The following is a 14008-nucleotide window of genomic DNA, read 5'->3' on the forward strand; positions in this document are numbered from 1 at the left end:
GCTTATTTCTCTGGATTTAAACATTCTTCGAAACATTTGGGATAATGTAAGTACACAAGTCAGCAAAATATATAACACTGTTCTAGTGGTTTTTGGATATTTTAATAAAAAAATCTTACATATTGTGCCTTTAATCGACACATCATGTAATTAATTAGATTAAAAATTTTAATCGACTGACAGCCCTAATATATGTAACCTCCGCTTCGCGTCGGGCGGTTCTTTGCCTCCACATCATGCATTTAAAATCCTTTAATGCACGGCTAGCCATTGATTATCCTGCTTATTCCATGGTCATTTGCCAAGTTATAGACAAGTTAAAACTAGCATTGCTAGTATTAGTTCTAATATTTGACCAAATGGGTAAAAATGACAGTTATTTTATTCAGTTACTGCACGTTACCTCTAGCATTCTGCCCGCTTCAAATCAGACACACAGATGAAATAGTGCGGCAAGATCACATTTATTTGAATGAATTATAGCATGTATTTCAATTAATAATCGAGAGAGAGAGAGAGAGAGAGAGAGAGAGAGATGACAGTTGTGTGTACCTGCGTGCTGTGTCTGTGTGTCTCTCTCTACAAACAATTACTTCAGAAACAGCCATTTTACCATCGTTGCTGAGGAATATAATGTAGCGATCTAGTATCTAGGCAATTTATTAACAAAAATCGTGGGGAAGCGTTGACAACAAGTTTATGTGTGTGTGTGTGTGCAGCGCAATCTGCGATCTCTCATACTCTCTCTCTCTCTCTCTCTGTGTGTGTGTGTGTGTATGCGAGTGATGTGTGTTGGTTAGTGTGCATCAATTAAAACAGCGCATTATTATGGAACAGTGATTAAACTGACTTGGAACTACCTGTGCATGAAATGGTTTTACTGCATACCCAACCACAATAAAAACATAATGCAATAAAACCATGATTTATGAACATTTATAAAAACAGTTATCTGTTTTTGCAAATAAACTCTTCATATACTGACAGAAATATATTATTTATGATAAGCTGTTGCTGCTGCATGATTAGGCATACATAAATCATGTAACAGTTTTAGACAGGTGGAGCTGGTGGAGGTGGAGGGTTTCAGAGGAACTCCAGCTTACAGGGAACACAGAACCAACTATTGAAATGCTGAGCAAAAAATCTTATTAGCTGTAGAATCATCAGAAGCCAATCAGCTTGTGCCATGCAGTAATGCAGTATGACGTGATTGCTACCAGTTTGTTACTAATCATCTATAGAAAGAAGGCTAGATAAGGTAGCATGACAGATACAGAGAAAGAGTAAGAGAGAAATTATGTAGGCAGTGCAACACATATCTCCATAAAGATAGACATCACTGGGAGTTTACTACTAATAACTCATTGATCACTTCCATCTCCATTTATCTGCCTCTGCTAAATACATCAATAAATAAATCAACACATTCCTCTGTGACTAGATCTTTTGACAGAGCAGCACTGAAAACTAACATATGTTAATCATTCAGTACACACATACAGCAAAGGAGTCAAGAGAAATCTGGGCCTGGGTGCACATGCCTTGAGGGTGTGTGTGTGTGTGTGTGTGTGTGTGTGTGTGTGTGTGTGTGTGACCAGGCATAATGAAGTGTGAGAACTGAGAAGGTATTATAACCCTGAGTTGATTGACTCACACTGTCTAGAGGAAAGCTCAGGAAGGGCATGCTAAGTATATAGCTAAGAGAAATCTATGTGTGTAAGCTTTGGTCGCAGGTTATGCACGTCAATCATCCGTGTGTTTGTGTCAGTACTGTACCTGTTTGGCCAGGTTGACTGAGTCTGAGGTCAGTCTGTCTCTGAGGTGAGGGTCGAGCTGGGCAGCAGGAGCGATCTCTACCACTTTCTGATGTCTTCTCTGGATAGAGCAATCCCTCTCATACAGATGAATCACGTTTCCATATTTATCACCTGTGAGCGAAAGCAAGAAGAATAAATATTGAGAGAAAGGACAGAGAAAGGTTTAAGTTTGCCTGATTTAAATGGGTTACTTCCCATTCCCAATCATATACTTCCTTATCATATATGTCTCAATATATTAAATAAAATATTTAAGATATAAACAAAATGAGATAAAAGATAAAAATCTGATTTATTTTATCACAAATATGTTTTCATAAGCAAGGATAATTCATTTTATTAATTAATTAATTCTACTTTGGTTTGAGCAGTTGTTGTCATTATCGTCATGAAAAAATAGAAATGTATTAGGATCTTTAATGTGTCCTCAATTGCACTTTTAATCCTGTTAGTCTTACGTAATATCCCTTTAGTTAAAAAGGAAATTATTTAACAGTCTATCAGATAAAATATGTGATATTCTTTGTATTATCGCTAAAACATTTAATCCTGTTATAGAAAATGACAGAAAACGTCTCGGTTACTTGTGTAACCCTCGTTCCCTGAAGGAGGGAACGGAGACATTACGTCAGTCGTGACTGACGAATTGGGATCTCGCCCGAGAGCCCAATGACCTTCAAGTGTTAACTAAACAATCCAATGACAGTTGGCGTGTGTGTTTCGCCACGTGCACCCCGCCCCGCAGCGCGGGTATAAAAGAAGAGCGCGTGCAAACGCACATCAGTTTTTCGCTTCGGAGCCGAGACTACGTGCCCCGGCCGTACAGCAGTGGTACAGCAATTGTGGCGACGGGACGTAACGTCTCCGTTCCCTCCTTCAGGGAACGAGGGTTACACAAGTAACTGAGACGAGATATATATATATATATATATATATATATATATATATATATAAATATAAGAATACACATGTGGGATCACTCGAAGGGGGAATCACTACACACGGGCACCTAGCCCAGCACAAGGGCTGACCTTGGGCATGCACACGAGTGCGGAACCTGGCATCTGGCGCTCCGCCACGGAACTCCAACAGGGTTCGCCATGGGGAACTGAACTGAGAAGCAAAAAAGCGCACGTATCCGGTCCATAGAGGGGAATGGCGCAGCAAGCGTGATTGACACCGAGCAGGTCCGGTGTTACTGCCTACCTGAGGCGAGTACACGAGAGGACACGGGCTCTACACGGAGATTATAGAACCTCGCAAGCGTGTTAGGCGTCGCCCAGCCGGCAGCAAGCTCTCACCGTGATCCTCAGATCACCCTGACCATGAACCGAAGTGGCTCTCCGAGAGACGGAGGAGCTAGAACGGGGCATGGCAAGGGGGATGCCCCCCCGTTTGATGAGGAGGTATCTGGACCGCAACATCGCGATGGTCATGTTCCCGCAATGAGAACATGACTCATCCACGAGCACTGCCTCAGCGTGCTGAAAGCCCAAGCACGAGACACAGCGATCGTGACCGTCAGATGAAGCCAGGAACCGACCACATCCAGAAACGCACGAGCGGGAAGCCATTTTTAAAAAGACGCACGTCGCTCGTGGAGCTCTTTTAGATTTGCTCTTTTTTTTTTTTTTTTTTTTGGACACAGCGATCGTGACCGTCAGATGAAGCCAGGAAACGACCACATCCAGAAACGCACGAGCGGGAAGCCATCTTTAAAAAGATGCCCGTCGCTCGTGGAGCTCTTTTAGATTTGCTCTTTGTTTTTTTGTTTTTTTAGGAAAAACACTCTCTTAGAGAGAGCGCTGAAGCGCCCAGGGGAGGTCGCGGCAAGACCGGTTTTTTTGTTTTTTTAGGAAAAACACTCTTTTAGAGAGAGCGCTGAAGCGCCCAGGGGAGGTCGCGGCAAGACCGCAGAATGGGAAGCTGCAGCACGCCGAAGAGAGCAGCACTGGATGGCAACCCCCGCTGACGCGCCGTAACACCAATGCCAGAGGCTGTCTCGTAGACACTCGCGGAGATTCAGTCTTGCTAGAAGGCTCGGCTCCGAAGCGAAAAGCTGATGTGCGTTTGCGAAACACGCACGCCAACTGTCATTGGCTTGTTTAGTTAACACTCGAAGGTGATTGGGCTCTCAGGCGAGATCCCAATTCGTCAGTCATGACTGACGTAACGTCGAACGTGACTGACTGAAAGGGAACAGGACTATACGGTTCTTTTGTATCTCAGATATTTATCTGCATAACTTTGGTATTAGATTCACAGTGGAGCACAAGAAGACATAAAATCAGTTTATCTGAGAGTGAGAGAAAGGGAGAGAGAGAGAGAGAGAGAGAGAGAGAGAGAGAGAGCATGTGGTTGGTGTTCCCTGGACACACACAGAGCCATTCTCTGTTAACAAGCCCAATTCAATTCCAGCTGTATGTTATCGACTATGAGCTCTGTTCCAGACGAGCAAATCACGTCTAATGAGCCAAAATACTCAGCTATAATGGTTCAAATACACCAGGGAGAAGCTAATAGATCATAGCAAGCATGGTAAACAAATATGTGCACACATTCTAGGGACTATAGACAAATTCAAATTCTGACAAATTCTTATAATATCCCTCTCTGTTTATTTTGTCAACACAAACATACACAAACACAAAATACATGGATTAACTTACCAAGAATTTGTACTTCAATGTGTCGTGGTTTCTCGATGAACTTCTCAACAAACAGAGAACCATTACCAAATGCAGCCAGAGCCTCTGAATATGCTCGCTGATAGTTCTCCTCTAATTCCTGTAAACAAGTCACAAAGTTCATTATTACAATAAGTAAAAGTAACCAAGCCCAGTAACATCAGTAATATTATGAAATATTATAACAATTTATAATAACTGTTTTCTATTTTAATATATTTTAAAATGTAATTTATTCCAATGATGGAAAAGCTGAATTTTCAGTAGCCATTACACAAAATCATTCCAAGATGCTGATTTTGTGCTTAAGCATCATTTCTTATGATTGTCAAATTTGAAAAATGTTTTGCTTATAATATAATATAATATAATATAATATAATATAATATAATATAATATAATTAAAACCATCTGTTTTAAATTGAAATATTCTGAAGGGTGCTTTCGAGTGTGTCTAATAAACTGAAAGCTAATCTAGTAGAGAATAAAATGGCAATGATTTCTATTCTTAGTGGAACAAAGGCAAATCATCCACTAAGGTCATTTGGTAAGCACTTAATTGTTTTCATTAAAGGTTGAGCTTGGTATACTTTCATTTATCGTCTGTGAAGTAGTTGAAGACATGAAATGAAGTCTCTTCAGAAACCATGACACACAATATTTAACACTCTTTACAAGACAGTGCTTGTCCACTTATCTCACAGAGCCTGGTAGAAGGAGGCAATAAACACTAAACACTTTTCACTAGTGACAATAAATACAGGCAATAAATAAAGCAAATGGACTATGTAGAACAAGCAATGTCAATGTGATATAGTATTGCACTGGAATAGTAATTGTCACATGTGTATGTCCACATGTCAAGTGGAGGACAATGAGCATCTATCTTACCGTAACACAATTGAATGCTGTCATAAAATAGGCAGTATCCACTGACATAAAATAAACAATATATGTTGTTCACACGTGCAGAAAATGAGGCCCATTAAAAGTCGTGATCGACATAGTTTGGGTGGGCTAGCCTTGAAACTTCACAGTTATCTGTTTAAGGGGAGAAGGGCACTACTGTCAGATAATGTCAGATTGAGTTTTTCATACAGGAAAAGGGTGATTTTGAGTGAAAGGTCCCATTGAGTGAAAAAGTCATATGCAATTTTTCAATTTTAAAATACTTTCTTCCATTCCAATTTAAATTGTAGAGGCAGCTATACTGTAAGTAATAAGTGTAAATGCTGTGGCATTGTGGCACTTTGGTGGCATATTTAGGTGTCTGGCCTGCTATCATCACAGTGACACATGATGGTTTTCTGATTCCCTGGTTATTTATTTTTTATGCATTAATTGGGCTAGAGGATTCACAGACCTCATAATCTCGAACCACCCTCATCCCACGGCCTCCTCCTCCATATGCAGCTTTAAAGATGATGGGAAAGCTGTATGTTTTGGCAAACTCCTCAGCCTCTTTAAGAGATGAGATGGGTGCGTCTGTTCCGGGAACAACTGGAACACCTTCACACACACACACACACACACACCTGAATATCTACCCTAACAGCATGAGCGGCATGAGTGGCACAACGCGACAAAAGACAAGATAAAACTGGATATATGATAAATAGTCTTCACCTGCAGTACAGAGTCATTCACAAGCTGCACACACAATAAGCTGCTTCATTGCTGGCAAATGATAGAAGGCATTTGCAAGTTTTGTTTTCTATTGTTGGTGAATATCTACCTCACACAAATATCCCTTTACTATTACTTAAACCATTGGAAATGATTCAGTGCGTGAGTGGACTGTCTAAATGAATCGAACTGAATTGCAAACAATTTCAGACTTTTTTTACAAACCTGTTTGAACAATTATATCAGAATCTGGCATTCTTAACAGCTGATAGAAAACAAACAGGTATGCAGTAATCTTCACTGACACATAAGGATTTATCAGTAATGTTTTACTGGAGCACAGCAGTATTTTACTGGAGACATCCCAGTAAAAAGAGTCTAGCGACACCCCTGGTTTACACAAATGATCAAGATAACCTAAAATGATTGGGAAAAATTAACAGAATTTAATTCAGATCTATTTGTTTTTTGCATACTATTTGGGCCACATCCTTATGTGGTACATATTTATGTAAAGTAAAACATTTAGTAAATTAAAACGGTAAAAATTCTAAACATTTGCATCTGAATCTCCTCTTATTTCACAAACTTATGTCACTAAATAAATAAATAAAACTACCTTAACACCATGTCTACACTGGGCACGAGCGGCACGATGCAACAAAAGACTGGTAACACAACCCATTATAATCAGTGATACGGTCTACACTAGATGCACTTGTCTGTGATTTAGGGTGGGAGCTACACCAGCCTGGCAAGGCAGGGGACCAACTAGACCAGATTAAACCAGGAAAGACCATCAAACCACCTTCAAGTTTTTTTTTGTTTTTTTTTTATCAAGCACAGTTTTTGCAAAAATGATCATACTATACATAAATATACAAACATCAAATTACGAATTACGACACGTTTTTCAATGATTCGCATACACAAGTTTCACAAAAAAGTACTGTAATGAGGAAATATAAAAAAATGACAATACTATAATTATTGTATTGAACTTGTAGGACCTGATCACCTCAGTCTCTGTTTTTTGTAAATTATACTTTGTGAATACAAAATAATGAATCATGTTTTGGTGCAGATCAGATCTTGTTGCATGCATGTAAACCGCAAACACATACAAGCAAACACATACAACAAGTGATTTGATATGTTTTTGCTGTTTACACCACGGGCATTTCTAGACTTTCTTCAGTACTGGGGCACAGCCCCCCATCAAAAAAGTGTGCCCATTTTTTGACACATATTTGATACATATTTTGATATATATATATATATATATATATATTTTTTTTTTTACATTTGTTAAGTATTTACTATAAAAAAAGAAGCAATAGAGTATGACAAGATATAATATTTATATATTATTATATAAGATATATATTGTTGTGATGTCCGTATGTGAAAAAAAATTGTACTGACCCCTAGAAGTGTGGAAAAAATTGTCTTTTTTTTGTTGTTGTTGTAAAAATCATATTTTTAGCAGTCAGGCATGATTAATTTATTCAACAGATGAAAGTGTCCACTAATATAGGGTTAGAAAAATTAAACTAAGCAGTGTTTTGCTGGTCACGTGATCTCAAAGACTAGACTAAAATAGCTGTTAGTATATATATTTTATTAATTAATTTTATTTTTTTATCAAGCACAGTTTTTGCAAAAATGATCATACTATACATAAATATACAAACATCAAATTACGGACACATACACGTTTGTTATATACACTGAAAGGCCTTTTGCGGCCACATTTTATCATAATGTAAAGAACATGAAGGGCAATTCATTTTTTTCTTTAAATAAATGAAGAATTATGCAAATAATTAGTTAAATACAGCAATATACATTGTAAGAGGAAGCATCTCCCATATTTCCCAAAGAGAAATGTCATATTTTATTTCTAATGACCACACACAGAAATATTCAATTCAACAGAATTGCTGTGTGAATTAACAAGACAGCCTGTTCTCTCCATTGAATAATCCATTACATTCTTTAGCAGTTTTATTGATTTTTCAAGAACAAGGACATGTACAATAATTACGTTCATTGGGACATTCGTGTTAAACATTTGAGGACTACTAAGCATACTGGAAACACCTAACAAGGTTATATCATGCAGACTGACAGCCTTGACAGGTATTCATGTCAACACAGCTGGCTATGTCTGAAGTGAATGTGAAGTGAAAGTAACAGATGGGACAAAAAAGGAAATTTGTCAAAAGATCGGATCTGTGATTTACACCTTGCAGCAATAATGCAGTAACAGTGTCAAAAAAGGCTCTTACCCTGAACAAATTTTCTCATTACATGCCCTGGTTTGATTTCATTTGATTTGCTGAGTGTCATATTTAGTCATTTTTCACTGTTTGTATCTGCTTGTTTGTGTTTGTGCATTCCAGACAGACTGTCAGTCAGTCAGATATATCCAGCTGCAGAGCCATACGTGACAGCAGATTCCGACTATCATTCTCAGTATGGAGGTTAGGGCTGAGCTAAGGAACACCTAACCTCATTGACCACTGACCCTAACCTACAGTCCAAGAGCCTATAAGCTACACCTGAACTTTCTACTGTATCTGAGACTTCTGGTCAAAAATTGCTGTCACAACTCTGTGGTTCTGCAGATGGATTAGTAGCAGGGATTTTTCAGTGACTCTTTCTGCCAGTCACATTGTTAAGCCAGTATGATGATGATGACACGATAAGACTGTCTGATTGATTTACTGATTTACATGTATTTATTTAACCAGTTCTTTCAAAACACCGATTTGTTCAGGAAATTAGTGTTTATGAGTGAGTCATTGATTCATCCACTCAACCAATTTGTTCAAAAACATGCAGTTTCATTTAGAACTATTTTGGTTGACAAGGAAAAAATAGACAAAGAAACAAAGACAATAATTTGCCTGCAAGTATTGGGTTAAAATAAGTAGAATCAAATATGAATAATATGAACAAATATTAGTAATTAATAATAAATATTAATAGTTTTCTTATAGAAAGATATAACTTATTTGGTTGTTTTATTCTATACTTTTATTATAAAGCTTCAGCTCCACCAACTGCAACAGTTAATCATATAAATCTAGAATTTCATTTTTTTTATTGCAAGTACCATGGTGCTAGGGTTGCCCTGGTACTGTTCACCCAACCCCCATGTAGAAAGGAATCTCTGGGGTAAAGAGATTTTTTGGTACCTGCTTTTATGGCCAGGGCACGGGCTTCCACTTTATCCCCCATCTTGCGCACAACCTCTGGGGAAGGACCAATGAATCTTACCCTGGCATCAGCACAGGCTTGGGCAAAGTCTGCACGCTCTGATAAAAAGCCATAACCAGGGTGGATTGCATCCACATTATTTTCCTGAGAGGGAGAAAAGCACAGGCAGAGAAATACAGAAGGGGCAAGAGATAGAAAGACAGAGAGAGAAATGAGAACAGAAAGAAAAAAACATTAGTCAGGGATGTGTATGTGGCACAGCAGTCAGGCCTAATTATTCTGATGCTGGAAAATACTAATTTCATTCAAATCCCAATCAGAGAGAATTTGAAAGGCCCCTCTCTCTCTGTTGGCTGACTGCGTGCAACATGGTAATTGCATTGGAGAAAGACTAATTATTCTGAGGCCGTCTGCTGAGGTTAGAGACGATGATGTTGGCTGCTTGTTCGGTTTTAATACGGTGTGGTGTTGTGTGTGTTATGCTTTGTGTTTATGCATTATTAGTGCATTGTTGTGGTGGCTAAGCTGCTGGTTTGAGAGATGAGCTGCCTGTGGCATAATGAGAGAGTTCGCCAAAGGATCTGAATCTGGCTGGCATCTCTGACACTATTCCAAAAAAACAGGAATGGATCTATTTGAGCACCATATAGTGAAGTGCTGATGTGAATACTAAGCACCGGAAGAGTTATTACACAATGCAGACAGGCCGTCGTTCAGAGAGTGACAGATAAGGTGAATCACAGTCTGACGGATAGATATATAACTGCCTAACCTTAGCCACTTTGATTATGTCGGGGATATGGAGATAGGCTGCAACGGGGGACAGGCCTCTGCCAATGAGGTAAGCCTCATCTGCCTTCTGTCTGTGCATCTGCCCCGTGTCCTGCTCTGAATATACAGCCACTGTGCGGATCCCAAGCTCTGTGCATGCACGAAACACCCGGATGGCTATTTCACCTGATGGGAGAAACACATGTGTGAATAGGTTAGTGGACAGTAGTGGTAATCACCTCGAAATGAGCCCACATCTTTCAGTTCCTCAAAGGACAAAACAATGACCAAAAAAATTATTGGAAAAAAAAAATGTTTTAAAAGGTAGATTATCATATTTGGGGGTACATGGCATTAAAAAGTGCACCATAAAAAAATTATTGGAAAAAAAAATGTTTTAAAAGGTAGATTATCATATTTGGGGGTACATGGCATTAAAAAGTTTGAAAAAACCTGCATCTTAACAGGCCATGTGTTAGCATGCAGATTTGAAATGCCATTTGAGTGAATAAATAATAACAAGGATCGGATGAGTAAATAATGACAAGAGGGTGGGTAAATAATAACAAGTAAATCATTTTAGATCTTGCTGAAAATTCATTTAAAATGCAGCACTCCTGGGCCTTGTGTGTATTTAGATTTTCAGAGCACTAATCGAGGGATCAGGCTTTCACTTTCCACGGTCTTTTCACTGTTTGCAAAATATTTAATCTCGGGATTACAAGTTTTACCTCTGTTTGCAACCATAAATCATTTTAGATCTTGCTGAAAATTAATTTAAAATGCAGCACTCCTGGGCCTTGTGTGTATTTAGATTTTCAGAGCACTAATCCAGGGATCAGGCTTTCACTTTCCACGGTCTTTTCACTGTTTGCAAAATATTTAATCTCGGGATTACAAGTTTTACCTCTGTTTGCAACCATGACCTTTTTGATTGGTCGATATTCCAGGTTTTGGGAAGACAAGTGGGCAGAACGACAAAACAAACCCACTCTCCTGATGAGCAGGATGCCCATCTTCCCCCTGGACCCTCCCAAACGCAGGAGCATCCTAGAGAAATACAAACCGAAAAGTTAAAGATGAACAAATCGCCCTGGTTGTAGTTATCCTTCATAAATTCGTTTTAAAAGTACGGACGAAATTGAGTCGAAATTGAAGGATCTGTACACACTTTAGAATACATGGACCAATTGGCTCCTGATCTGTTTTCGCCAAAATAATAGGTCAATTAAACTTTCACGAGCCGCTATGTATTTCAAAACGTTGTAATTTCCGCTAGTTTATGTCTATATTTTCCACATTGTTTTGAAATTGCCGTTGTGAGGGACTGCTGCCATCTTGTGGTCGTCAATTAAACTGTTTTATCTTCCAAAACTGCTTGCGTCTTTCCAAGTTGGTGTTGAATTATGTCTCTGTGTGAGAGAGCATTACTTTAGTTTAGTGTGTGTGTTTGGCTAGGTATCTTTGAGTTTATCCTAGTGTTTTAAATAAAATTGGGCACACAACATTAATCTCATCTCACGCCCACCCTCAATATATCAGTTATAATATATTCAGAATAATTATCATTGAAGAATCTGATGCTGCTTGACGAATTACAGAGGGCCATCAGAAGTTTGAATTTGTCTTAAAGAGGCATTTATACCAATGCATGCATTTTTATACTTCTCTGATTGGTCTATAAAAACTGTTCCATTGTGTCTGTTCAAATGTATGTAGAGTGCATGTGTGTTTCAGTGGGAAGCAAACTACGAATTATGCCTATACTAACTCTCATTTCACTATTTTACTCTATTTCTGTCTATGTCTCACCTACACTGTCACTGATGGCAGACATAATAGCAAAACCCTTTTTTTCACCCACCTGTGTATTCAATACGAACACTAACCTTTTGAACAGCATTGCATATTTTACAAGTTAGATTTTTCTATGATTGCCTCCACGTACTAATCACATATTTATGATGATATTTTACCATGTTCAATTTATATATTTTGAAATAAACATGCATAAAACTCAGCTACATTTTATTTAAAAACTGGTATTTGCAAAAGTGTCTGCCACAATCTTGTTATATAATTGCTATAATTCATGTGATTTTAAGCATGTTGCTATGTGGTTGCTAAGTAGCTGCTTAATGTCCCATGTCAAAAAAGCCCTCTCCGTGCCCTCTCTATGATATTCTTTTCCCTAATTTGCTCTGTCTTTCCTCCAGTGTCTACGGGATTTTAACACTCATTTTGTTCCCTGCAGAAAATCTTAACAAATATAAATTATAGCAGGTTGCAGGCCAAAGTTCAATAATCAGGGTTGGTGATTTGTTCAAATCTGTAACTCTAAGTATGAGTGAAAGAAATATTTATACAAGACTAAAAAAGCATCAGTAAATCAGCAGATACATATTGAGAGCTACAGTCCATAAGTATAGGCAGTAAAGACAGTAGGTGTTTGTAAGTAAATAGAGCAATTCCTTGAGTGGCTTTTTTTGGGTTAAAGGTCACAGGTCAAAGGCAGCAGTGGCTGAATGAAAGAGTCAGTGGGTTTGTAGCTCATAAACAGAGAAAAACTTTGAACTAGAAAGTTAATGGGTGATTAGGTGTCCCTTCATCGAGATTCCTGTGTCAACATGAACTTCGATCGTGTGGGAAATCCAATGAACAACCTCTTTTTTTTAACATCAGTGAAGTGCAGTATAATACGTGTATTAGCTGCTTTGTGTTAAGCTACCCTTCTTTGGAAAGTAAAAACATATTTATTTTATAATAAACCATAATTTAGATGGCTGTGGCACACCTATGAACCTGCCGATGGCTCCAAGAGGGGAAATTACACAGAAAATATAATGATCAGCCTATTGGTGCCTTCCAAAATTGCTCAGTTAGCGTTAAATTACTCTGAACACTGCCCTAAAAGGCCAAGCTGGGTAAAATCAACATGCTCAGCCACCTCCGTACACAATCTAAATAGAGTCATACATCAGCAGAGCTTTTTTGGGGCCTTTTGTTGCTCGCTGTTGCTCTCTTTTCAGTCTATTCCCTCACCTCTCCTTCCACCTGACTAACACTTCCTGCGGTGTTTGTCCATTAGAGCTCTGGTAACTAGATGTTCTGTCTTTACATTCTGAGCAGTGCAAATGTTCTGCCATTAGGACAGATGAGACCTGCTCAGGCAATACATACACAAATTCACAACTTTATGAATTTACAATCTGAGCTGAGTCAACCCCAGAAATCAATATGGACACTTACACACCCCCGTGCAGATGGGCCAACCACAGGCACTCTGTTTCCACCGGCAAAGAGCGGCAGGATTTAAAGACTGAGATGGGGAGGGAGGGATGGGTGGGGAGGTGGGGGAAGAGAGAAATGTTGAATGAATGTTGCAGAATGTTGTGCATTATATGGTGGAAATAGAGTGAAGGAAATCAAACCAAACACAAGAAAAAAAGTTGTTCATATGTTTTATACTTTTATAATAACACAAAAACAGTTTTCACAGGCCCTTTGATGGGGTGCAACCTATGGATCCGACCCCTTCTCAAGAACCCTCCATTTTTGCAAGGGGACAAAAATGACATGCCCATATTGTAATGAATTCAAAAGTTTAGGATCAGTAAGATTTTTAATGTTTTTATTTTTTAAAGACGTTTCTGGTGCTCATCAAGGATGCATTTATTTAATGAAAAATACAGAAAAAAAACAGTAAAATGTGAAATATTATTGCAATTTAAAATAGTTGTTTTCTATGTGAATATATTGTAAAACATATTCATGTGATCATAGCTGAATTTTCAGCATCATTACTCCAGTCTTCAGTGTCACATGATCCTTCAGAAATCATTCTAATATGCAGATTCTTTGATGAATAAAACATATTAA

General features: G+C 38.3%; 1 protein-coding gene across 1 annotated transcript in view; it reads right to left on the reverse strand.

Annotated features, from left to right (window-relative positions):
- The window catches only part of LOC107661088 (pyruvate carboxylase, mitochondrial-like), a 215660-nt gene extending 204482 nt beyond the window's left edge, over window positions 1-11178 (reverse strand). The window contains exons 1-6 of the mRNA XM_016450539.1: window positions 11037-11178; window positions 10131-10315; window positions 9337-9502; window positions 5871-6016; window positions 4490-4607; window positions 1780-1931 (exon numbers count right to left, since the gene is read on the reverse strand). Of these exons, the coding sequence (XP_016306025.1) occupies window positions 1780-1931; window positions 4490-4607; window positions 5871-6016; window positions 9337-9502; window positions 10131-10315; window positions 11037-11178 (909 nt within the window). The remainder of the gene's footprint in view (window positions 1-1779; window positions 1932-4489; window positions 4608-5870; window positions 6017-9336; window positions 9503-10130; window positions 10316-11036) is intronic.
- Between the last annotated feature and the right edge of the window lie 2830 nt (window positions 11179-14008).

This window comes from Sinocyclocheilus anshuiensis, unplaced genomic scaffold, assembly GCF_001515605.1.
Source record: "Sinocyclocheilus anshuiensis isolate Anshui unplaced genomic scaffold, SAMN03320099.WGS_v1.1 scaffold2015, whole genome shotgun sequence".
Taxonomy (NCBI): Eukaryota; Metazoa; Chordata; class Actinopteri; order Cypriniformes; family Cyprinidae; genus Sinocyclocheilus; species Sinocyclocheilus anshuiensis.